Source organism: Callithrix jacchus, chromosome 4 (genome assembly GCF_049354715.1).
Source record: "Callithrix jacchus isolate 240 chromosome 4, calJac240_pri, whole genome shotgun sequence".
Classification (NCBI taxonomy): Eukaryota; Metazoa; Chordata; class Mammalia; order Primates; family Cebidae; genus Callithrix; species Callithrix jacchus.
In genome coordinates this window covers 139,329,802-139,357,275 of record NC_133505.1, presented here as the reverse complement: position 1 = coordinate 139,357,275, position 27,474 = coordinate 139,329,802, and the positions used below count along the sequence as shown (strand labels likewise).

At 41.4% G+C, this 27,474-nt stretch overlaps 1 protein-coding gene across 2 annotated transcripts in view; it reads left to right on the top strand.

The window, feature by feature from the left end:
- Positions 1 to 27,474, top strand: part of LOC100399050 (pantetheinase) — an 82,839-nt gene that overhangs the window by 43,155 nt on the left and 12,210 nt on the right. The window contains exon 8 of one of the 2 annotated variants that reach the window (XM_078370798.1): positions 831 to 918. The exons of the other annotated variant lie outside the window; for it this stretch is intronic. Coding sequence (XP_078226924.1) covers positions 831 to 833 — 3 coding nt within the window. The 3' untranslated portion in view covers positions 834 to 918. Of the gene's footprint in view, positions 1 to 830; positions 919 to 27,474 lie in introns of those variants that run through there. 2 annotated transcript variants of the gene reach the window in all.

Sequence of the window (27,474 nt, the reverse complement as noted above, 5' to 3'; positions counted from 1 at the left end):
CTTTCAAAAACTAAATATGAAGTTTCTTAAATTGGCAAGGTAGAGGAACATGTGCACACACAGATATACATGTACTGATGGCCACGCACACAGGCCGAACCATATTTGGGGACCCATATTTCGACACAGATACAGACTAAAATGTGAGTCAACCATGTTTCTACTTCTAGAAAAGTGCTTGTGACAGAAAAGTTTGCTTTGGTATGGTGCTATCAGACAGGAAACAGACCATGTATCCCTTCAAAAGCCAGCCCTCAAAAATGCTCTCTTGTGGTGGAGGGCTGACTTCTGCCCAACAATGATGTCCACGTGATAATCTCATTCTCCTCCAGCTTCCCAGCATCTCAGGAGTGTCTGTCTGTTATAGTGTTCTTTCTATTCATAGCTCAGTACGCTTGAGCAATGAAGGTTTGAACTGCACACATCTACTTGTTGTAGATTTTTTTCAATAAAATTATTGAAAATAATTTTTTCAATAAATATATTTGAAAATATTTTGGAGATGTGTAACAATGTGAAAAATCTTGCAGACAAACCACATAGCCTAGAAATATTGAAAAATAAAGAAAAAGATAAGTCATGAATGCACACAATATATGTAGAAACTTTAACATTTATTCACATAAATTATATACAAATCTATTATACAAAGTCAAACTTTATCAGAATACACATGCACTTACAAACTGTACATAATCCCATTTGCAACGAAGAGAAATGTGAACCTATGTCAAGATGCAGTATTAAATGATAACCACGTAAAAATTACAGTAGCATTAAGTATTATACTACTGTGATAATTTTATTGCCCCTTCCTGTTGCTATTGCAGTGAGCACAAGTGTTGCAAGAATCTACTTCATGCCCTGTGACACTAATTGTCTTTGCATGAGCAGTTCCTCTCTTCAGTAAACTGGGGTTCGCAACACATAAGGAGAAGACTGGCAACTTTGAAGTTCCTAGAACACTCAGTCCTTGGAGAGGGTTCCAATTGCCCGAGTCTGCTGGTATAGTGAAGGATGCTCTCACCTGCCTTAAACACCTGGTCTTGCAAAATATTCAACATTGCAAAAAGGAAAGAAAAATATTAAACAACTGTAAAGTACAAAAATGTTCTTGCAGTATTCCATGATCCCCTCACCCTAACATTCTCGGGACAGAGCATGCTTCACTCTTCACACCCTCCAAAGGATGGCTGCTCTTTTCCCATACTGGACGGTCCCTCAGCACCCTGCTCAGTGCATTCTACCACACGTGTCGTGGCCCCAACAAGAGTTATTGTGGTTGTTTTAAATAGATTTCAAGTGTGTTTTAGTGTTGCTGAGGTATAATAACAATACATATTTTTCAAATACCTACTAAAATCGGGAACTTTCTCACACAAAACAATCCTATTAAGCAAGCACTATTTCATTTTAAAAGGATAACGACTGATACATATATACCATAGAATACTATGCAGCCATTAAAAGAGCAAAATCATATCTTGTGCAGTAACATGGAAGGAGCTGGAGGCCATTATCCTAAGTGAATAGGAACTGAAAACCAAACACCACGTTCTCACTTATAAGTAGGATCCAAACATCAATTATGCATGAACATAAAGATGAGAACCGTAGACACTAGGGACTGCTGGAGGGGAGAGGAGGGAGGGGGCAAAGGTTGTAAAACTAACTATTGGGTGCTATGCTCACTATCTCGGTGATGGGATCATTTGCACTGGAACCTCAGCATCACACAATATGCCCCATGTCACAACCCTGCACATGTATCCCCTGAATCTAAAATAAATGTTGAAATTGTTTACAAAATAATAAAAATTAATAACATTCAGACTTAGAGAGGGTAAGTGCTGATGATCCCCTACTTATAACGTTTTGATTTAAGAATCTTCAACTTACCATGATGCAAAAGCCATATACATTGAGTAGAAAGTGTATTTCGAATTTTGAATTTAGATCTTTTCTTGGACTTGGGATATGTGATATGATATTTTCCCATGAAGCTGGGTAGTGGCAGTGAGCTGAGCCACAGCTCCCAGTCAGCCACGTGATCACAACAGCAAACCACTGATACTAGACTCCACAGTGCATTCAATACATGACATGAGATATTCAACACTTTTTTATGGGCTTTGTGTTGGATTATTTTTCCCAACAGTAAGGTAACGTTAAGTGTTCTGAGCACATTTATGGTAGGCTAGCCTAAGATATCTTGTTTGGTAGGTTACATGTATTAAAAACTTTTTTGACTTAAATATATTTTCAACTTATTATGGGTTTATTGGAACATGGTCCAATAAACTGTAATATATGCACTTGTAATATATTCAAGGTCAACCAATAAGTAGTTGAGCTGGGATAAAAGGCCTAGTTTCTTCTCCCTCAAATGTATATACCCTTTAGGCTGGGCACAGTGGCTCACATCTGCAATCACAGCACTTTGAGAGGCCCAGGCAGATGGATCATTTGAGCCCAGGAGTTGTAGACCAGCCTGGGTAACACGATGAGACCCCGTTTCTACAAAACAAAGACAAAAACAAAAGATTAGCTGGACATAGTGGCATAAGCATGGGTCTGTAATCATAGTCCCAGCTCCTCAGGAGGCTGAGGTGGGCAGATCACTTGAACCTGGGAGGCTGAGCTAAGTTTGCGCCACTGCACAGAAGCCTGTATTGCAGAGACCCTATCTCAAAACAAACAAACAAAAATGTATGTCCCTGTTAACCATGCCATATGTTCTCTTCAGAATGTGTATTAGTCAGCGTAGGCTAGATTGTGATGTAGTAAAAAACAACACCAAAAATGTTATGACTTAATACAACAAAAGCTTATTTCCTGCTTATGCAGAGTCCTCTCCAGGGCAGCTAGCCTCTATGTCATAGCACAGGACCACAGGCTTTTTTCATTTTGTGTCACCTTCTTAGCAAACTGTGCTTCCATAATATCTGAAGCATGAGAAAAGAATATGAAAGAATTGCACATGTCTCTTAACTGCATTCATCCGGAGTAATACATGTCATTTTCAGTCATATTTTATCAGCAAAAGCAGGTTATATGGCTATGCCAAATTTAAAATGAAGTAGGAAGTGTACTTCCCCTGTATGTCTGCCATGAGATATCAAGGCTGCTGTTATCATTCTTTTATTCTCCAACCTATAATATCATTACACTACTTGTCTTCTGCCCTATTACTTCGTTGTCAGTCCTATTACCTTGTTGTCAGCCCCGCTACCTGTCAACTGCAAGCCAATACCACCTGTTCCTTCAAAGACAAGGCTAACATAAGGTTTATACATTTCCTATCCCTTCTATGGAACCAAAGGCAATTTTACCTTTAACTTCTTGCCCAGAGAATGGAAAGGCATTATTAATATTTTGTATACAGTGCATTATGTTTTACAAAATATTTTTCACATACATTTTCACATATTTCACAAGGCAGGCATGTTTTTCTCCATTCTGCATTAGAGAGCAAAGTTCAAAGTTCCTAACTTATGTGTACCAAATCCTCAAACCAGAATCATTTAACTTCATGCTTACTGCTTTCTCTACCATTTTAGGTTGTTAGTATTTTCTTACTAGCAACTACCTGAATGCTAGCCTGTGCTTCTTGAGGAGCTCAATGTCAAGCCTGTTTAAGTTTTTGATACTGATTTGTTCCTTAACAATTATTAAAGCCAAATTCATATTGCATCTTTACCTTTCTAAGAGAGAGATGTCACATTTCTCAAAGCCAGTCTTGCAGCTTTAATAGCACAGACATTGATATGATGCAGTGTGAGGGCTAAGGTGAGAGTACACAATTAATATCAAAACTTATTTATGTGGAACAAAGATCATAGTTCACGCTATCGTTGATGTGGTGTGGAGAATAAGAATTTTCCTTGAGGCATTGGGAGAAGACTGGCAACATAAAGAAAGAGAATTTTCCGGCTTGGAAAGTAAGTTTAAAGGGATCAATGAAAACATGTTAACAGAAAAGTGGGCTCTTTTAATCTTGCTATTTTGAAATTAGTTCTGTTTGGTGGTCCAGCTACAGAAATACATCAAATGTGCTTATCAGCATGAAAAGCTATTTAATCGCCCATACTTTCTGAAAACTCTGGACTCCTGCCAAAGCAAATAGAGGATCCAGCTGTCACTATGGTAGTAGATTATCTGATAAATAATGCTTGGACAATATGCATTCTAGAGATGTTGACTGAATAAAATTTGATTTGAGATGTAAAAATATTAGAATTAGGAAATGCTGTTTTAATAGATTATGATGTTGATTTAATGAAATTGATTTTGAACTAGATGACTTTTTTTCTTCCTGCTTTTAGGAAATTTTGTTTTGCTCCATTAAATACAACTATCTGATTTATTTGTTATCTCAATATGAGTAAAAATTAATTGAAAAGCCTGCTGTTATGGGTACCTTGCTAGTACTAGAAAACTAGTTGCTGTGGAGATCAATTATAAGAGCATTGTAGTAAGAAAATAAAATCTGATAGCCTGACAATACCTTCCAAAATACACACATATAATTTAATTTTAATGGAAATAAATATGTGAAAGTTATCTTCAGAAACTGCTGATAAAATGTTATACTAATTTTATAGATTAAGACAATTACAAATACTATTTTGAAGATGTTTTGAAATTAGTGTGGTGGTGTCTCATTTGCCTAGCTTTATTAATAATAGTCTACCCATTCAACCCATTCATTCATAGACAGGTGATAAGTGAAGTTCTCATTCATGTAGTAGTCTCAGTTTTCCCTCTCTAGGTTTTTGAAGGGTTTATGGGATAAATCAGCTAAAGAGATGTGAAACCCCTTAATTCAATTTATTTATTTATTATTTTTATTTTTACTTTTTATTGAGACAGGGTCTGGCTCTGTCACCCGGGCTGGAGTGCAGTGGTGTCTACACAGCTCACTGTATACTCGACTTTCTGGGCTCAAGTGATCCTCCCACCTTAGCCTCCTGACTAGCTGGGACTATAGGCATACACCACCACACCCAGCTAATTTTTTTGTATCTTTTCTAGAGATGAGGTTTCGCCATATTGCCCAGGCTGGTCTCAAACTCCTGGGCTCCAGCGATCTACTGGCCATGGCCTCCCGAAATGCTGGGATTACAAGTGTGAGTCACTGCGACTAGACTAATTTAATTTTTATTTGCAAATTTTTGGTAGTGATTAGGAGCTAGAATTCAAGTCAAACAAATCTGGAATCAAATTCCACAGCTGCTTCTTAGTAGTAACTGATTTAATTCTCAGTTCCTGTTTTTTCCCCCGCTTAAAGCAATGGTTAAAAATAACATCTATTATTTAGAGGTGCTGTGAAAATAAACGTGGGATTTCGTGTAATGCCCTCAGCCTAGAGACTAGTACAGGGTTAAAGCTCTTCCTCCTCCCCTTCCTTCCTTCTTTTTCTCCTCTTCCTCTTCCTCCTCCTCCTCTCCTTTTCCCCTCGTCTTCCTTCCTTCCCTCCTCCTTCTCTTCCTCTTGCTTATTCTTCTTCTTTGTGACTTGTTGCTTTGTTGTTACTGACAATTGCTAAGCTTAGGCTGCACCTGCACACACAGTATGTTCAGGCTCTCCCAGCAAGAGTTCCCAAGATGCACAGCAAGGGTCTGAGCGACACGCGGTGGGAAATCCGCTCTTGTAAATGTTCTAGTTTCTCCCAAGCAAAGGCAAAAGTTGTTTCGTGCTGGGTCACTCCTTTTTGGAGCCTTTTGGGAGGAGGAAGGATAAAAAAAAAAAAAAAAAAAATCTACATCTTACAAAAATCTGTAGAAGGCTGCCCTCTACAGGTACATGTGGATAATATAATATCTGGGTCAGAGATTTAAAGTTCAATTTGAGAAACAGAACAGTACTCAAGGTGTAGTTTCTTAGGGATGGTTCAGAAATGAGAAAATACTCTTCCTGAAATGTATAAGTTGAGTGCCTTGTTAACATGCTCTGCTATTACTGGTGGCCAACGAATGGATATATAAACAATCCTCTAAATCTCCACTCCGTAATAATTCAGAGTTGGTGGTACCATGATGAGTTTATTTATCAATTTGTTTTCTGAATGGAGTTTTGGGAGATGAATGAGACCTGCTAACAATTGGTCTGTCCTCAGGGCTCTGAACTGAATGTGATTTTTGAAGTACCGCTTTGCTCACTGACCTCCATATTATTATAAGCTACCTCAACTATTATTTACTGACAGCAATTTCTAGACAATATGTACAACAAATCATATGCTATTGGAAAGACTGATATTCTTTTCCTTATTTTTACCCCAGTCAGCTGATTTTGTTTTACATTGCAAACTATATTTTTACTCTAGCTATCTTTTGTATTTTTAGTAGAATGGAAGAAGAATCTTACCAGGCAAATGGCTTTGAGTTTTCATCTTCTTTCTTTGATTGGTACTAGGAAGTTCTCATAGCACCTCTTCTATAGTCTATATCTGGGGTCAGTAAACTATTTGTTGTACATAATGTTTTACTGGAACACAACTGCACTCATTCATTTGCTATTGACTATGACTTCTTTCGTGTTACAATGGCAAAGTGGAGTAGCTGCCACAGATCTATGGCCCACAAAGATTAAGATATTTATTGTCTAGAAATTGCTGATTCCTAGTCTGTGTAGTAAGCAAAACCTCTATAAATATAAAAGTAAATATTTTACTCCTTGGTTGTGCATTTCACAATTTATTATCATCTGTAAGGATTTGATTTTTTAATAGTGCTGGCTGATTACACACTTTTTGTCCCTTATGGTGAAAACAGTCAATATTTATGCCAGCTACATGCTGCCCTATGCATCTGCTTTCAGTATCTTTTTAACAGTCAGAGCGTTTTAAATACACCTGCATTGATATCCAATCCTCCTAATGAAACAAACCTCTTCACTTATAGGGCATCAAACTCCTTAATCACCTGAGACTGATTTCAAAAATAAAAAGTGCATTGAGCTCCAAATTTATCCCGAACTTTTCTTCTTATATTAATACTTTGTTACCTATAAACTCTGTTGTCATAAAATAACTGGTGCCAAGATACCTGTTAATATTAGTGGGCATGGTCCTCAGAGAATTTCTACTTCATACATTGGTTTACATTGAAGGCACTGTGGGAAGGGTGAAATAAAGAATACAGCTGCAATCAATTATTATAATAAAGTACAACAAAGGATATGATACCTGCATTTTTAAAGAAAACTTCTAGAAAAAAAATACCTCAGTCCAAAGAAGCTGCTCCAAAGAGATGACTTCGCGTACACTTGCCTATTATCAGGCAAGAGGAGTTAGGGTAGGTATCTTAGGTTCATGGGGTATTCGGGTCATTTCATATGATCTCTCTAAATGCTTAATTGTGATATAGTTGTATTGAAGTGATGTGTAGAGGCTTGAGGACTGCAGAATGCCTAGCCTGAGGGTAAAATTGAAGAGACTGACCACAAATAAGTGGGGAGGAAGGTAGTCTAAAAAAGACTCCCTGCAGCATGCTTTGCAAAATGGGCCTTATGATGTGGAATGCTGGGAACAAGAGGGGCAAGACAAATTCATCTGAATTTGACCACAGGTCAAAATTAGAATGTCAACTCTTTGACCTGGAAGGTAGAAACTTGGTCTTGAGTTCAAGACCTGAGCACTGCATCTGCCATCTAGGAATAGAAGATACTTCTTTCATAATTCCCGAATGGATGAATAAGTGAATGAATGAAATAATGGACGGATGGAATAGTAGAGATAAAAGAAACAGAGATTATATATTCCAATCTACTAACTACAGATAAAGACTCTAAAGCCTAGATATATCATCTAATGAGAGGTAATATTTTGAGCAAACACAGTGAGCATTGAAGCAAATAAAAATTCCAAGGTCCAAGTAAAGTTAACATCATCAACTATCAGTTCCATTCACACAAACAGCAATTCAGCTAATATTGTAGCACATCATTATTTAGTGTATAAAAATAAATTCCTGAGAAATAAAAATGATTAACTGTATTATAGGCCATATGAAAAATAAAGTGCTGAGGAAGTAAAGGCATGAAAGAAATAGATTTTAATTGTAAGGCAAAAGTAACAAGTGAATTGAGGTTTGAAGTATGAGTACAGTTGGATACATTGGTGTTATGGGTTGAATAGTCCCCCCAGATTTCATATGTTGAGTTTTAACCCCTAGTACATCAGAATGTGATTGTATTAGAAGATAGAGCCTTTAAAGGGGTGATTAAGTTAAAATAAGACTGCTAGGGGATCTTAATCACACTGGTGTCAGAAAAAGAGAAAATTTGGATACACAAAAATACACCAAAAATGTGTAAGGCCCTCTGAAAACACAGTGAGAATGCGGCAATCTGTTAGCCAAGGAGAGAGGCCTCAGGCGAAACCAAATCTGTTGACACCATGATCTTGGACTTCTAGCCTCTAGAACTATGAGAAAATAAATTTCCGTTATTTAAGTCACTCAGTCTGTGTTATTTTATTATGGCAGCCCCAGAAAACTAATGTAGTTGGGAAGCAGAGGAAGAGCAAGAAAGGGAAGGGTTTCTCCTCCTTTCAAGGCTTGTAACTTCCCATATTTCCTGTAACATCATCTCCCTAAACCCATGCCCCATCAAATACATCTTATTTGATCTTCACTTTTCTTTCCTTCTGGTTCATCCTGCTGTCTGACAAACGCTTTCACATTTACTCTAATCAAACTTAACAATTGCATCTGTTGGGAAAATATCATTTAAAACAAAATCTCCTCCCAACCCAGAAAACCATTCCACAAAGGTAGAAGGGAAAAAAAAAAATTGGATTATGTGATGCACATCGCAGGCAATCCGCTAAGATATTGCAAAGACAAAAAGGCACCTCATTCTTTTGTATAACCAAGCAGATACAATCCATTCTAGACATGGTGGTGATTAATTTTTATGTCTACTTGATTGGGCCACAGGGTGCCCAGATATTTGATTAAACATTATTCTGAGTATTTCTGTAAGGGTGTTTTGGGGTAAGATTAGCACTTAAATTGATAGATTAAGTAATGCAAATTGTCTCCTTAATTTGAGTGGGCCTTATGCACTCAGATGAAGGTCTGAATAAAACAAAAAGTTGACCCTCCCTCAAGTAAGAGAGAATTCCTCCTGATTGACTGGCTTTGAACTAGGACATTGGCTTTTTCTTACCTTCAGACTCAAACTGAGACATTGGCTATTCTTGGGTCTCACGCCTGCTAGTCTTAGGACTGGAACCACATCATCAACTGTACTGGGTTTTCGGCTTGCCAACTCACCCTGAACATCCTGGAACTTGTCAGCCTCCATAAAGCATAAACCAACTCCTTTTAATAGATCTCTTTCTTTTATTTCTCACAGTTCTGGAGGGCAGGAAAGCCAAGATTAAGGTGTTGGCAGATTTGATATCTGGAGAGGGCCTGCTTTCTGGTTCATAGATGGCTCTTTCTCTCTGTGTCCTCCTCACACGGTAGAAGGGGAGAACTGTATTCTCCTCTTGCCCCTTATAAGGGAACTAATTCCATTCATGAAGACTCCACCTTCATAACTTAATCATCCCAAAATGTTTTAATTAGGTCTACCTCCTAATACACCCCATTAGGAATTAGGTTTCAACAAATGAATTTGGGGGGGCACAAACACTTAGACCATAGAAACATTCTATTTGCTCTGTTTCTCTGGAGAACCCTGATGAATACACACATTTTCTTCAAACAAACTATAACTAGTGCTTAAGTTTAAGGACTTACAACACCATTTATTACACATAATTCATCCTAAACCCACATCATAGTCAGGGTGACCATCTGTGTTAGCTAACCAGCTTTAATCAAAGTAAAAATCAACTACTCTTTATAACAAGAGGGAGTTTTGCAACTTGGAGCGAGTAGTAAGCTAAGGGTAGTTTCCCACCATCTCACAGAATCTGGGAGATAGGGCTGCTATCTTCCTTAATGTCTACACTTCCAAGAGATGGTTTCCAGGTCCTTGAGAAAGACATTCCTGGGTCATAATGCTGACAAGAGGCTGAGTTAGCAGTACAAAGGTTTACCTACATTTTAACAAGACAAAGACCTTAAAAGCACAAATTGTCTAAAGACTCTTTTAAAAGGGAAGATGGGGGAAATCTCTTTTCTTATTTTCTACAGGGAAAATTAAACTTCTTGTTTTTAATTCACATTTGCTCTACATTTCCCTGGACTTCTGATTCTTTCGAACTGTTACTCCATTTCTCACCTTATTTTCATTGTCATATGTCTCAAAAAATTTATTTACCCTAGATACCTTTATTTTCTTCCCATACATTATCTTCCTAATCTCTCAAATCTGCCTGCGCTCTGTCCCCTTCTCCATGGTCCACAATGCTCTGCTAACATCGCCTCCAGACAGCTAATGACACCTCTTTAAATCCTTGATCTTATGCTTGATCTATATCCTTCCTCTAACACTGCAGCATTTTACACCATAACTTTACCTTATAACTCTTCTTCCCCTCTTGGCTTTATTAGTCTTTTTTTTTTTTTATCATCCCAATATCTGGAAGTATTTTACTTATCTATTGACATTTCTTACAGTTCTATCTTCCTCTCTCTTTCTTTTCCCTTCTGGGATTGTTTTTTTTTTTTTTTTTAATCTTCTGCCACAGACACCTTCAACTATTACCCCTAGGTGAATGCCTTCTGAATCAATACTGCAAGCTCTAAGATTTCTCCTTTGTGCTATAGATGTGAATATTCAGCTAATCTGCTAGAAATTTGTCAGTCAACCAACCAGTAGTTAGGGATCATCGGCTGTATGTTAGGCCCTGGGGGTATAGCAGTGAACAAAGCATACAAAGTCTCTGTCTTTGGGCAGGTGCAGTGGCTCATGCCTGTAATCCCAGTACTTTGGGAAACCCAGGCAGGCGTATCTCTTGATCCCAATAGTTCAAGACCAGCCTGGATAATGTGGCAAAATCCCTTTTCTACAAAAAAGAAAATACAGAAACTAGCTGAGTGTGGTGGTGCATGCCTGTAGTCCCAGCTACTCAGGAGGCTGAGGTGGGAGAATTCCTTGAGCCCAGGAGGTTAAGGTTGCAGTGAGCCGTGATTGCTCCACTGCACTCCAGCTTGGGCAACAGAGGGAGATCCTGTCTCAGATACAAAACAACAAAAACAAAGTCTCTGCCTTCATGGAGTTCACAATATCTACAGAATGTCCTACCCAAGCAAATCAGTAGACAGCCAGCATGCATGTCCAAGGACATAGATTATGCTGTCACTAAGACCCATTTGATGATGGAGCTGATAATTAGCTTGGAATTTATTGGATTTAGAGAGTGGGAATTAAGATTTTTTTTTTCGCTTATTTTCTTTTTTTATTATACTTTATGTTCTGGGGTACATGCGCAGATCTTGCAGTATTGTTACATAGGTATACACATGCTGTAATAACCTACCTTGTGCTGACCCAACTGACTCCATCTTGGCTGTTAGCTCCGGCCCAGCTCCCTCTTCCCTACCATATCCCCTGCTCGGGTACATAACTGGGTCAGGCTGCACTTAGAAGCTTTGAAGCGTTAAAGTTGGAATCATACTGTTCTTAACACTTGTAACCATTGTAACCTCATCCTGCTTGGCTACCCCCTTGCTATTGTGAAGAAAATTCTTCCCCTTTGATCATTGTGTGGAAAGCGACTGATCACCCCCCATCTTGGTAATTGTATGGAAAACACCTGTACCCACAGCCCCTTCCTCTAACCTGCTCTTTCAGCTTCTGTAAAATTCTGCTTCAGCTAGGTACCCCCTCCCCTACCTAAATAAAGGTATAAAAAGTAATCAATTCCCCTTCTCGGGGCTGAGAGATTTTGAGCATTAGCTGACTTTCGGTTGCTGGCTGAATAAAGGACTCGTTATTTGAACTCAGAGCATGGCGCTTCTTCTGTGACTTGTTTGGTTATTACATTTTGGAGGCTCCAGTGAGAATTTTATTCACCACCAGGTGCAGACTGGGCTCATTCCGGGCTCTCCTGGGGGAGGAGGTGACTATAGGGAGGTGCCCCCTGAGATGTTCCAGGGCCCCATAGACCACCCCTTGCTGGAGGGGAGCAGATCGACTCCCAGTGCACTCCACTAAATTATTCTTCCAAGTCCCTGGTCCTGCTCTTGGAGAAGGTAAGTCAGGCCTGACCTGGTTATTCCTGGAAGTTAGAGGGATCATCCAATTACCAGGACCCTGGAATTGACTATAGTGATTCCTGTGACCTTGGGCTCTGGGTGCCCCAGAACTCCTGATCCTAGTTCTGGGTTTTGGACTCTGGAAGAGTCCCTGGTTCTGGCTTTAGGTCTCTGGAAGACTCCCTGGTTCTGGTTTTCGGACTCTGGAAGACTCCCTGGTTCTGGCTTTAGGTCTCTGGAAGACTCCCTGGTTCTGGTTTTCGGACTCTGGAAGACTCCCTGGTTCTGGTTTTCGGACTCTGGAAGACTCCCTGGTTCTGGCTTTTGGACTCTGGAAGACTCCCTGGTTCTGGCTTTTGGACTCTGGAAGACTCCCTGGTTCTGGTTTTCGGACTCTGGAAGACTCCCTGGTTCTGGTTTTCGGACTCTGGAAGACTCCCTGGTTCTGGTTTTCGGATTCTGGAACAGTCCCTGGTTCTGGTTTTTGGACTCTGAGTGCTCCAGAGTTACTGGTCCTGGTCTCTGAACTCTAGGTGTCCAGTGTTCTTAATTCTGTTCTGTCTTTCAACTCTGGGGGACTAGAGTTCCTGGTTCTGTCTTTTTTTTGGACTCTGGGTGTCCGAGGTCCCTGGTTCTGTCCTACTGTCTGATTTAAAGGGGCCCAGCCCTGACAAGAGTGCCCCTCTGGACTCTGTCACCACTCCAGGATGCTGGAGGATGGAGTCCCTGTTTTCCGTCCAATTTGAAACATTTTCAAAGAAGAAGAAATACTTCTTCTGGGCTCAAACTGTTTACAAAGTACAAAAAGAATATAACAACCTCTGAATGAATGTATGTGTGTATGTGTGAGTGCATGGGGACCTCAGAGGCTTGCATCTGAAGATCCAGTTTGTGGCTCCATGGCAAAAGCTACGGAGTCCTAGTGGGCCCCAACCTGCGGTTCTTTGGTGACTTCATACAGCCTAATGACAGCATCAGACTAGTTTCACAGCATTAGACTGGTCCTGATCCAGGTTGGGGGTTTATACCGACTTGTCTGTGTGAAGAGGCACCTGAGTCCCCATAAGCGGAGTGGCCAGGTGGGCATCTGAAAGCTCCCAATACAGGATTCCCCTCCCTCGTCTGTCCTTTTAAAATAACCGCAACCATTTATCTACCTCAGTGCCTTATCTACCTCACTGGTCGTTGTGTTGTTTTGTCTCCAACGTTTGTCTGTCTTGTGTCTACTGTTTCGTTCACTGTTAATGTGTGAATTGCATGTCCCGTCTTGGTTACTGTCCAAGGCGGTTGGGTGAGAATTTCTTTAAGGCCCTCACTAGACACCTCATCCCACCAGACACCATCTCCCTTATCTCTCACCTGGGCTGGTCTCCCCGAGGCTGTCTTTTCTGTCAGAAGGAAGTCAAGGCTTGTGTTAAGCATTTGGGGGCCCATTCCCTCATTTGGGATTTTTGCCATTATAAAGGTTGTTGGAAGTTGGACTGTCATATGCCACGTCCCAGTGACGTGTGACGGTCCCACAGACCACTGGTGGATCCAGAACACCCATCCTGCTGATTTCCTGGCCCACCTTTTCTGCCATCCCACCACTTTTCCTCTGCTTTTAGACAAGCCCATTCAAGGAGACCTATGCTTTTTTAGCTCTACAACTTTTCCACTCCTATAATGCCCCTGGGTGGGAACTCACTGTCAGGTGGTTACTGGTGAGATCCTTTTGGTGATCTTTATCCTCCTCACCCTCACACTTTACCCCGGACCTGCCTCGTTCCCTTATCACATCAAGTCATCAGCTATATGTCAGGACCTGGCTCTCTTATCTCTCCTCAGGCCCGCAGCCAATAGAGCCCAGTTCAAGGTCTCTGCCTTTGAGTCGTACAGACATCAATGATGTCTTGGATATAAGACTAAAAGAAATCCCCAATCACCTTGAAGACCACCAGCTCCCCTTAAGTACTTTCCATAATGGGGTCTGCCTCTACACCCCTCCAGCACATGTTAAAAAATTTCACCCGGGGCTTCTCAGGAGAGTATGGAGTTTACCTTACTAAAGGCAGGCTCTGAAACTCTTTGTGAAGTGGAGTGGCCAAGCTTTGGAACAGGATGCCCCCAGCAGGGTCTTTGGATTTCAGAACAATTCAGGCAGTGTGGAAAGTCATTACCAGAATGCTGGACACCCTGATCAGTTTCCCTATATTGACCAGTGGCTGGACCTGGTCCAGAATCTCCCTCCTTGGCTACAATCTTGCACTGCTCACAGCCCCACTCCCAGGGTCTGACTTAGCTGGACTTTTCCCTTACCCAAACCCTCAGCTCCTTCTCTTCCTCCTGTGTTGGCCTGCTCAGAAGAGGAAGACAGTTATCTTCTTCTGCCTCCACCCTACAATCCTCCTCCACCCCTGAGATCTCCTTCCATCTCTTCAACCTCATCTCCTATGGCCTCTCCACTGCCACCACCCTCTGAGCAGCCAGCTCCCATGGACCCTTTGCCTATCGCCTCTAGGCTATGGCCCCAGGCGGAGGAGCCTGTTCCGTTCCCCTCCTAAGAGAAGCACCGCCCCTGCCGGTTAGAGGACAGGCTGGCCCATTTATGGTCTATGTTCCTTGTTCTACTTCTGACCTGTAAAACTGGGAAACTCAGAACCTACTATTTTCTGAGAAACCCTAGATCCTGACTGCACTGGTGGAGTCTGTGTTTTAGACCCACCTGGAATGACTGTCAGTAGCTTCTCCTAACCCTCTTTACCTCTGAGGAAAGGGACTGTATTCATAGGCAGGCTAGAAAAGCTTTCCTTGCCTTGGCAGGCAGGCCAAAGGAGGACGTCCAAAACCTCCTAGAGGAGGTTTTTCCCTCCACTCATCCTAATTGGGGCCCAAACACCATGGCAGGGAGGAGGGCTTTGGACGAGTTCCACTGGCATCTCTTAGCGGGTGTTAAGGGAGCCGCTTGGAGGCCCATGAATCTGTCTAAGACAACTGAAGTTGTCCAGTTGGCCCAATGAGTCCCCTGGAGCATTTTTAGAGCACCTCCAGGAAGCTTATTGAACATATACCCCATTTGATCCAGAAGCTCCTGAAAATAGCCATGCTACTAATTTGCCATTTGTGGCCCAGGCAGCCCCAGATATTCGAAGAAAGTTACAAAAACTTGAGGGATTTGTTGGAATGAGCATTTCCCAACTCCTGGACCTAGCCCAAAAAGTTTATGACAATCGAGAACAAGAAAAACAGGTTGCATTGGCAGCTGAAAAGACATCTGATGAAGCATCACAGAGACAGGTAGCTGCAATCCGGGAAGCTCAAGTACAGCCCCCTGCATGGAAAGGTGTTACTGGGCAAAGGCCTGAGTCAAAAACTCAAGACCCCCACAAGAAAAAGGGAAAAATGCCCCTACTACGGAATTAGTGTGCCTATTGCAAAGAAATTGGACACTGGAGGAAAGAGTGTTCAAAAAGTCTGGAAGGGAAAGTTCTCACTCTTCCAGAAGCCAGAGAGTCTAAGGAGGACTGAAGGGGACAGGGCTCCCTGCCCCTCAGACCCTGGGAGCCCATGGTTACTGCTATGGTAGGAGGCCAGCCTGTACTTTTCCTAGTCGACACGGGGGTGGAACACTCTGTATTACAAGCCCCTTTGGGTAGAGTCTCCAACAGAAAGATTGCTGTGCAAGGTGCCACAGGAACTATTCAGGAATACCCATTTACCCATTCCCGGGAAGTAAATTTGGGTCAAAAGAGAGTAACCCACATATTTCTTGTAATGCCAGAATGCCCTTACCCACTCTTTCGATGAGACCTACTCCATAAGCTACAGGCATCTATCTCCTTCTCAGCAGATCAAGCCCACCTCACACTGGGGACCATAGTACCTCCTCTGCTCAGCTCCTACTGACTGTCGCCTTATCAGAGGAGTACCTCTTAATCCCCTCCTTACAACTGGTGGAAAATGAGTTCAACCCTCTCCTACAGAACCTACAAGCTCTTTTCCCTCAAGTCTGGGAAGAGTCAAATCCTCCCAGACTGGCAAAACACCACCCACAAGTACTTGTAGAACTTCTGGCCACTGCTCTGCCATTTCAGGTAAAACAATACCCTGTGAGTCAGCTGGCTCGAGAGGGAATTAACCCTCATATGCAATGGCTATTACAGGCCAATATACTCACACCTTGCCAGTCTGCCTGGAACACTCTATTTTTGCCAGTCAAAAAGCCTGGAACAAATGACTACCAGCCAGTACAGGACTTGTGGGAAGTCAATAAACAGACAGTCACAATCCATCTGACTGTCCCTAACCCGTACACTCTTCTTAGCCTGCTCTCCCTGGAACATACTGTGTATACCGTCCTTGACCTAAAGGATGCCTTCTTTACCATCCCTCTGGCCCCCAAAAGCCAGCCAATTTTTTGCTTTTGAATGGACAGATCCCAGTTCAGGTGATACTACCCAACTCACCTGGACTTGGTTGCCTCAAGGGTTCCAAAATTCCTCCACTCTTTTTGGGGAGGCCCTGCAATAGGACCTGACACCCTTCTGAGCCAGCTACCCTGACTATACTTTACTCCAATAGGTAAATGATCTGTACTGGCTACTGAAATCATTGACAGTTGCCTGAAATATACTAAAGACTTGCTTCACCTTCTCCAGGAGCTCAGGTATTGGGTCTCAGGCAAAAAGGTCCAGCTTTGTCTCTCTAAGGTTTCCTACCTGTGGTATGAAATAAACAAAGGAAAGGGGCATTCACCAGTGCTCAAAAAGAGGCTGTCCTCCATGTCCCCACTCCTACCACCAAGAAGTGGGTATGGGAATTTCTGGGGGCCACGGGATACTGCCACCTGTGGATACCAGGTTTTGCAGAAATTGCCAAGCCTTTGTATAAGCTACAGGTGGAAATGGCCTGCTGGTTTGGATTAATATGGAAGAACAGGCCTTCCAAAACGTAAAGAAAGCACTGAGCCTCTGCTTTAGCCCTCCCTAATATCTCAAAACCATTTCACCTGTTCATTCATGAAAGTCAGAGGGTTCCTAAGGGGGTACTCACTCAAACCTTGGGGCCTTGGTGCCACCCTGTGGCCTATTTGTCCAAAAGGTTGGATCCTGTAGCCGCTGGATGGCCAAGCTGTCTGCGAGCTGTAGCAGCAACTACAAGTCTGGTCCAGGAAGCTGACAAATTAACTCTGGGTCAGAACTTAAGCCTCATGGCTCCTCATGCCATCGAGACATTAGTGCACAGTGCTTCTGGAAAACGGATGTCAAACGCTCGCATTTTACAATATCACAGGCTGCTGTTAGATCAGCTGCATTTAACTTTCTCCCCCACAAGGTGTTTAAATCCAGCCACCCTTCTGCCTGATCCAGACATGACCACACCAATCCGTGATTGCCAGGAACTGTTGGAGACTACAGAGACTGGCCGCCCGCACCTCCAAGATGCCTCCCTAGAGAAGGCTAGTGCTACCGTATTCACGGATGGCAGTAGCTTCCTCAAGCAGGGAGTGCGAAAGGCTGGGGCGGCCGTCACCACGGAAATGGACACAGTGTGGGCTCTGGCCCTGACAGCTGGAATTTCGGCACAAAAGGCTGAGTTAATTGCCCTTACTCAGGCCCTCCGGTGGAATAAGAATAAACGCATCAACATTTACACTGATAGCAGGTATGCCTTTGCCACTGTACATGTTCATGGAGCTATTTACCAAGAATGTGGGCTCCTCAACTCAGCTGGAAAGACTATCAAAAACAAGGAAGAAATCCTGGCTCTCCTCAAGGTAATTTGGCTCCCGCTTCAGGTGACTGTCATCCCCTACAGGGGGCATCAAAAGGAAAAGACAGTCGTCACCTGGAGAAATCAAAAAGCAGACTCTGCAGCCCAGCTCCCGGTCACACCTTTAACCCTACTGCCTGCTCTATCTTTCCCACAGCCCGATTTATCCAATCATCCAGTTCATTCTCCAGAAGAAGAAAAGCAATCATCAGATCTTCAGGCCAGTAAAAACCAGGATGGATTCTCCTGGGCTCCAGAATTTTCTTGCCCCATGCCCTCAGAAAGGCCTTGGTCGGTCACCTCCATTCTTCCACCCATTTAGGGGGAATAAAAGTGGTCCCCGTTCTTCCACCCATTTAGGGGGAATAAAAGTGGTCCAGCTTTTTAGAAGCCAGTTTAAGATTCCCCACCTTCAGGACTTAACCAACCAAGCAGCCTCCTGTTGCACGGCGTGTGCACAGGTAAATGCCAGACAAGGCCCAAGGCCTGGACTGGGCCGTCGTCCCCGAGGATACAGCCCAGGAGAAAGATGGGAAATAGACTTCACAGAAGGAAAGCCACACTGGGCAGGATATAAGTATCTCCTAGACACTTTTTCTGGATGGACTGAGGCATTTGCCACCAGGAATGAGACTGTATCTACAGTGGTTAAATTCTTGCTCAATGGAATTATCCTTCGACATGGGCTGCCTTTTGCTATAGAGCTGGCCTTCACCTCTTCCATAAGCTCAATCAGTCAGCAAGTCATTAAACAGTCAATGGAAGCTCCATTGTGCCTGTTGACCCCGGAGCTCTGGACAGGTAGAATGCATGAATTGGACCTTGAAAAGTACTCTTACAAAATTAATCTTGGAGACCATTGAGGGTTGGTCAAACCTCCTCCCTTTAGCCCTTCTTAGAGCTAGATGCACTCCCTATAAGGCAGGTTTCTCCCCTTTTGAAATCATGTGTGGAAGGGCACCTCCTATACTACCCAGATTAAAGGACGCCCATTTGGCAGAAATATCCCAGGCAAATCTCTTACAGTATTTACAGTCTCTCCAACAGGTTCAAGACATCATCCAACTGCTCATTAGGGGAGCACACCCTAATCCAGTTCCTGATCTAACTGGGCCCTGCCACCCCTTCTGTCCTGGTGACCTGGTGTATGTCAAAAAGTTCCAGAAAGAAGGACTCACACTGACCTAGAAAGGACCTTATACCATCATCCTCACCACGCCAACGGCCCTGAAGGTTGATGGCATCCCTGCTTGGATTCATCACTCATGCATCAAGAAGGCCAATAAACAGCAAGAAGAAATATGGGTCTGACAACCTGGATCGGGTCCTTTAAAACTGTGCCTAACTCGGGTAACACCCCCCAATTAGTTCTCATTATCCTTCTCTCCATCTGCCTGTTGCCTCCCGCTATGCCCTCTGCCTCCATCTATTCTTTCCTCCTCACTGATTTCAGAAATGGGTGTGTGCTTGCAAATACCTCATGGAGAGCAGGTACATCCAACCATGTCATTCTTAAATTTGATATGTGTGCTCTTTTCCCAAATTCCTACTCCGCAAATTGAGATTTGTCACATGAGCAATTTGTCAGCCTCGGAGCAGGTGCTGCCAACTTCGCTGCAGGATTTGCACACGGATATACTGGATGTGGAAAATCAGATGAGACAGAGGAAAGGATGCGGTCAATTGACTTCTACCTGTGTCTGGGAGACCACCTGGATGCTAGCTGCTAACAGCAGTATGAGTTCTTCTGCCCTTACTGGCCTTGTGTAACCCTGGCAACCTATTCTGGAGGACCAACCCAATCCTCAGCCCTCTCCATAGCTCACGGACCTGATCCAGGCTGGCGGTGTTCTAAGGGAAACTGCAACCCTACTGTCTTAACTGTCCACAACCCCGATCTAGCTTATTGATATTATGGTATGCCTTGGGGATTTAGACTGTATATGACAGGTTTTGACCTTGGATCTACGTTCACCATCCAAAAGAAACTTCTAGTTCCCTGGAGACAGCCGAAGCAAGTCGGATCCTTAACTGATTTGGGTGACCTCATGCTCCGTCTACACCATAACCAAGTCAGCTTAGTCAGTCCACCCAAATCAGCCAGCTCAACGGCCCCATCGCCAGTCCAAGCTCCCCCATCTCAGATTCAGCGTGAGCATCTCCAGCCCAGCCTAATGTCCATTCTACCTGTAACCAGTCTCTGCTTACTATCTTAAACACCTCTGTCTCCTACCAGGCACTCAACAACATTTGGCTGGCCTGCACCTCAGGCCTTACCCGCTGCATGAATGAGACTGAACCTGGTCCTGCCCTGTGCATGCTACTCCACATGCTTCCCCAGGTCTACGTGTACAGCGGACCAGAAGGACGACATCTCCTCGCTCTTCCGGGGCTATGCTCCAGGTTTTGTCGAGGTGTCCCCCTCATTGTGCCTATCCTAGCCGGTCTCAGCATGGCTGGATCGGCAGCCATTGGCACTGCAGCCCTGGTAAAGGGGAAACTGGATGAATATCCCTAGCTCAACAGGTAGACTCTGATTTAAGAAATACCCAGTCTTCCATAAAAATGTTACATGCCCAGATGGAATCCTTGTCTGAAGAAGTTCTCCAAAACCTCCGAGGATTAGATCTAGTGTTCCTCTCTCAGGGAGGCTTACGTGCAGCACTGAGAGAAAGTTGTTGCTTTTATGCTAACAAGTCCGGGGTCATAAAGGACACTTTTCAAAAGGTCCAGGACAATTTAGATAGATGCCAACGAGAGCTGGAAAAGAATGCCTCATGCTTCCAAAACATGTTTATCAGGAGCCCATGGCTAACCACCTTAATAACTGGGCTAGCAGGACCTCTTCTCCTCCTGGTTTAATCATTGGCCCCTGCATACTAAACTGGCTCCTTGCTTTCATGAGACAGCACACAAATTCTGTTAAACTTATGTGTCTTTGAAGACACTCTAACCCCCTTGTAACTGGAGAGTCAATGCTTTGACGCCCCAAAAACACAAGTAGGGAATGTCATAACCTACCTTGTGCTGACCCAACTGACTCCATCTTGGCTGTTAGCTCTGGCCCAGCTCCCTCTTCCCTACCATATCCCCTGCTCGGGTACATGACTGGGTCAGGCTGCACTTAGAAGCTTTGAAGCCTCAAAGTTGGAAGCATACTGTTCTTAACACTTGTAACCATTGTAACCTCATGCTGCTTGGCTACCCCCTTGCTATTGTGAAGAAAAATTTTCCCCTTTAATCATTGTGTAGAAGGTGCCTGAACACCCCTTCTTGGTAATTGTATGGAAAACACCCGTACCCACAGCCCCTTCCTCTAACCTACTCTTTTAGCTTCTGTAAAATTCTGCTTCAGCTAGGTACCCCCTCCCCTGCCTAAATAAAGGTATAAAAGTTAATCAATCCTCCTCCTTGGGGGCCAAGAGATTTTGAGCATTAGCTGACTCTCCATCGCTGGCTGAATAAAGGACTCGTAATTTGAACACAGAGCGTGGCACTTCTTCTGTGACTCTCTTGGTTATTTCAATGCCATGGTGGTTTGCTGCCTCCACCTTCCATCACCTACATTAGGTATTTATCCCAAGTTATCCCTCCCCAATCTTTCCAACCCCAGCTATCCCTCTCTTATTGCCCCACTCCCAACAGATCCCAGTGTGTGATGTTCCCCTCCCTGTGTCCATGTGTTCTCAACTCATCTATGAGTGAGAACATGCAGCGCTTGGTTTTCTGTTCTTGTGTCAGTTTGCTGAGAATGATGGTTTCCAGATTCATCCATGTCCCCACAAAGGACATGAACTCATCCTTTTTTATGTCTGCATAGTATTCCATGGTGTATGTGTGCCACATTTTCTTTATCCAGTCTATCATTGATGGGTATTTGGGTTGGTTCCAGGTCTCTGCTATTGTAAACAGTGCTGCGGTGAACATATGTGTGCATGTGTCTTTATAATAGAACGATTTATAATCCTTTGGATATATACCCTGTAATGGGATTGCTGGGTCAAATGGTATTTCTATTTCTAGATCCTTGAGGAATCACCATACTATCTTCCACAATGGTTGAACTAATTTATATTCCCACCAACAGTGTAAAAGCTTTCCTATTTCTCTGCACCAGCATCTGTTGTCTCCAGATTTTTTAATGACCACCATTCTAACTGGCGTGAGATGGTATCTCAATATGGTTTTGATTTACATTTCTGTAATGACCAGTGATGATGAACATTTTTTTCATATGTTTGTTGGCTGCATAAATGTCTTCTTTTGAAAAGTGTCTGTTCATATTCTTTGCCACTTTTTGATGGGGTTGTTTATTTTCTTCTGGTAAATTTGTTTTAGTTCTTTGTAGATTCTGGATGTTAGCCCTTTGTCAGATGGGTAGCTTGCAAAAATTTTTTCTGTTGTTTGCTGGTTCACTCTAATGCTTATTTCTTTTGCTGTGCAGAAGCTCTGAAGTTTAATTAGATCCCATTTGTCTATGTTGGCTTTTGTGGCCATTGTTTTTGGTGTTGAAAAACACCTGAAAAGGGGTGTGTGTGTGTGTGTGTGTGTGTGTGTGTGTTTAAAGAAAGGACAAAGATGCTTTACTTCTAATGCGCACTTTTCTAATCAAGACACTTTTGTCGATTAAAAGAAAGATGCTGGAATAAGAATAGCATTTAAAAACAGGATTGTTACTAACTAAAAGACTTTAATTGTCCACTGTGAAATTAGTTTATTGAAACTAAAAAGTTTTGTGTGTATTTCCCTATTCTAAATTTAGCTGGTTTGAGAAGTCTTCAAGGATTGTCTTTGCAGATTCAGCTTATATGTGACCACATGCATGAAGTCTGTCCTGTCTGCCAGGTAGGGTTTCCAAATCCTTCTTGTCTCCCATAATACAGCCTTTATATTTCCATTTAGCAACCCCTCTATGGTACAATAAATATTTAGTTGTGTGTTAATCTTATTATTAACTATATATTCCTTAGAAGAAAAAATCATTATCTAATTAAATAAGTTTTCCATTTAAAAGAAAGAGCAGGACATGAAGAGAAGATTTACTGCCTGTGCAGGTTTGTAATTAACACAGTGAAACTAAGAGATTTCCATATCCATGTAATCCTTTGATTTAAAGGCTTTTAAAAATGAATAATTAATTTATCCAGTAATTCAATATTATTAAGTATGTCAATACGTATTAAGCATCTACGGTTTGCCAAACGCTGTTTTAAGCCATGGGGAGAAAGTAATGAGCAAAGCAGACAAGAGCCTTTATTTCCTAGAGCTTAATAAACTCTAATACATGAGGTATTGTGCTTGCCAGCGAAGAAGACTGAGTTACAGTAAGACAAGTATATGTGTGATTCAGGCAACATTAAACTCATTTTGAGAAAAGTGAATGACATTTTCTATGTATTGTTAATAAGAACTGAACTTGGCTATTACTTCTTGAACCAACCTTTAATATCTGGAAACTTCTAAAGCAATGGTGCAGTTCACTTAGTAAAGGGTAATTTCACTATATGCCCTTTTGCATGTTCTATCACTGCTTTTAGCAATGGCTATTTAGATCACAGTTGACCCATTGTGGGGTATCAGTGTTTCACTAGTGATCCCAAGGCAGGAGCATGGGGCAGCAGATCTCCATGGCTTCCTTCAGAAATACAATTGATCCCTTTAATTATTGCTTTGATCATGCCATGCAACAAATGACATCAAAACCCTATGGCTTAAAATAATAGCAACTTATGCTCATGAATCTATGGGGTCAGCTAGGGTGACTGCCATGTGCTGCAGGTCTCCATGCCTCAGTCTGTTCCACATGTCTGTCATCTTTCTTGGACAAGTGGCTTAGCTGGGTATGTTGTATTCCTGGTGACAGGATAACGCACACTCATAAACATGTCCTCCCAAAGACTAAGTTTGGAACTGGCGCATTTTTATTTCTGTTCACATTCTTTTGCCCAAGACATGTCAAATGGCAAAGTTCAGATTCAAAGGGCAACAAAAGTACTTTCTACACCCAATGAAGAAAAGACAGGGTGTGGATGTTAGGAGAGTGAGAACTGAGACCTGTAATCAATGTGTCATAACAATCCTTTAATCCTTTGCAGAGTAACAGATAGAAATGGAAGAGAAACTGCCCTTGTCCAGCTCTTCATTTTGCCATGTTGGAGGATCTGGCTCCATGTAGAGAGGATAATTTTAGAAGTTTTATATATAAATATTTTTTATACTTAATTATTCATGTTCTTGTTTCCCTATCATCATTCTTTGTTTTATTCTTATTTTAGTTTTTTCTTTTCTATTTAAAAAAAATTTTTTTTATCAAACTTTATTGTATTCAAAAGTCTAAATGTAAAAACGGATAAGATAGGCTAAGCATGGTGGCTCATACCTATAATCCCAGCACTTTGGGATGGATCATCTGAGGTCAGGAGTTCAAGAACAGCCTAGTCAATGTGGTGAAACCTCATCTCTACTAAAAAAATACAAAAATTAGCTGGGCATGCTGGCAGGTGCCTGTAATGACATTATTGGACTGTAATTTCCATTTATTAAAAAAAAGAAATAGAATAAAATAGGAAATATCAGAGTGACTTAAACAAAGTAAGGATATTTTTTAACTAAAACTTTTGCTTTTGTTATGAGTCCCTACCTACATGTGTACTGAATAAGAATATAAAATGGATTTCTTCCTATAGTTGTGGTGCAAAAATAGCTTGAAAGCCATTGCTTTGAGGTATTTTCTAACCATAATTTTTTTTTTTTTCTTTTGAGACAGAGTTTTGCTCTTGTTACCCAGGCTGGAGTGCAATGGCGCGATCTCGGCTCACCGCAACCTCCGCCTCCTGGGTTCAGGCAATTCTCCTGCCTCAGCCTCCTGAGTAGCTGGGATTACAGGCATGCACCACCATGCCCAACTAACTTTTGGTATTTTTAGTAGAGACGGGGTTTCACCATGTTGACCAGGATGGTCTCAATCTCTTGACCTTGTGATCCACACGCCTCGGCCTCCCAAAGTGCTGGGATTACAGGCGTAAGCCACCATGCCCGGCACCATAATATGTTATTAGGGTTGTGTACATTCTATTTTTAAAAAATATTCATTTGTTGGGTACAAGTCATCTCTTTTGAAAGCAAATTATTTTTTAAATGCTAGTTATTTTCTTTGTACAGATGTCTAATAGAGAAGTACTTTTCTTTCAATTCAATCAACAATTAAGTCAGTTTTAATGGACATGTGTTTTCATTTATATACTGTTAATGCATCACTGTGGTTCCTGGTGGCCCATGCTTGGAATTATTTTTAAAGTAGTGATAATATTTACTTTCTCTATTTAGCTTGCTCACTGCTAGCTTCCTGATGCTGGTTCAGAATGAAAACTCCTCCCAGTTATATTTCTTGATAACATATTGTTAGCTTGTTTCAGAAAGATTTATTATCAGCTTATCCTTTTTTGGATTTTAATGTTTGCGTCATTCGGTCTATGTTAAGTGGCCTATCATAGAGCAGCCGTGGGCTCCAGCCAGCTGCAGGTATACAGGAGACTGCTGCAGACTGATCCCAAAGGCAGTGTTTCTGCTGTCTGCTCATCCACTGACTGTGTTTACTCTTACCTGAGCAGGTAGGTCTGAATTCACTGAACAGCCAAACCAAATCCTAGAGACTAACCCGAAGGCCTAGAGTAGTATTTTACAGGAAGAATGCTAAAGATAATGAGATGTATCGATGGCTTGGTACTTATTCCTCTGTTAAAATTTAGGATTGTTTAGCGTGAAGATTAACAAGGATTTTCTGTAATTTAGCTGCTTAATAGCCACTTTAGTAAGAGAAGCTAAAAGAATTGGCATATATTTTTAAATAGCTTGCTTTACATGTCTTTGAAAAAAGTGTTGTTTCTCTTTCATTAAAAATTCATTTATAGGAAGCTAGGACATTTGAAAAGTTGAAACTTAAAAAAGAATCTTATGTTGTTAATGAAAAAGGAAATTCTATGCTGTGTACATTGTCTAGTTTTAACATTATATAAGCAGTCTTTATAGACATTTTTATAGGTTCTGTAATTACAATATGTCTTATTGTTATTCTATACAAAACTAAACTACAAAACCATAATCTTTGCACAAATATTATTTGTGCAAATATACTTGGTAGGAAAACTCTCAGTACATTTCCAAATGTATTGTGTCATATTAAAATAAACCCTTTCAATTTAAACCAAATTCAGTGTGTATGTGTATACACGATCATATGTTAGATCAATTAACTTAAGAACCTTTTAGCTATATTTCCTAAATCTGATTCATACTACTTTATGCATGTCAAAATAGCAGAAACACTTTCATGTATAGTACACTTACCATAATACTGCTGGTGACTGTTTTACTCTATTTGTTGGCCTGTGTTGATGTAAGAGCAAACAAATACATTTTGTCCTATTTCCTGTTTCTTTGAAACAGAAATGGCTCACTTCCAGCAATGCTGCATCTCAAGAACCATGATTTAAACATTTAAAAGTGATGTTTTGGCCAGGCATGGTGACTCACGTCTGTAATCCCAGTACTTTGGGAGGCTGAGGCAGGCAAATCATGAGGTCAGGAGTTTGAGACCAGCCTGGTCACTATGGTGAAACCCCATCTCTACTAAAAAAATAAAGTAAAAAAATTGGCCAGTGTGGTGGTGGGCACCTGTAATCCCAACTATTCAGGAGGCTGATGCAGGAGAATCACTTGAATCCAGGAAGCGGAGGTTGCATGAGCCAAGATCGTTTCACTGCACTCCACCCTGGGTGACAGAGTGAGACTCCGTCTCAAAAAAAAAAAAAAAGTTCCCCTGACCCTGGTCTCTCTCACCCTTTAAAAATAAGTATTTTTCCAAAGTATTTTTAGTATGTTCATTAAAAATACTGGATAAATTAGAGAGCTGCAAGTATAGTTTTGGAATAAAATTATTATTGCCTATTTTACATTTTGTTCCCAAATTTTTATAATGGAACAAAAACAGGAAATGAGTTCAGTTCAGAAATTTAGCAAAAGTATGATTTTAGTACAAAGGTAAAATAGATAAATAATGCAAAGAATTATACAAGCCAAAGAAACACAAATAATACAAATTTATTGATAATTATTCACTAACAATTTTTAAATGAAACTCAATTTATAAACAATACATTTATTAAAAATTTTTTTCTAGGGATGGAAGTGAAACATTCTCAAAGAAAGGAATTTAAAATGTGTCCTAGAGATGGAAAAGTAAATAAAACTCACCCATAATTTCATCACCCAGGTAAAAATATTGCAAAAATTTTTATTATTTTCTTTTGTTGTTAATTTTTTTGTTTGTTTTTTGAGTTTCAATCTCACTATCTAAGTAAACAATATTGAGAATTGGAGTATTCCATTCCCTACCTATTTTCCATGATTACATAAACATATGTACGTGTGTCCCTATGTATGATATTTTTAAATACTCTGCGAATGTTTTCTTAACAATATATTATTGATATACAATATTTTAAAATACATAATTATATATTTTTAAATAATCCATAAATGTTTTTCCTCTCCTTGGGAATGATAT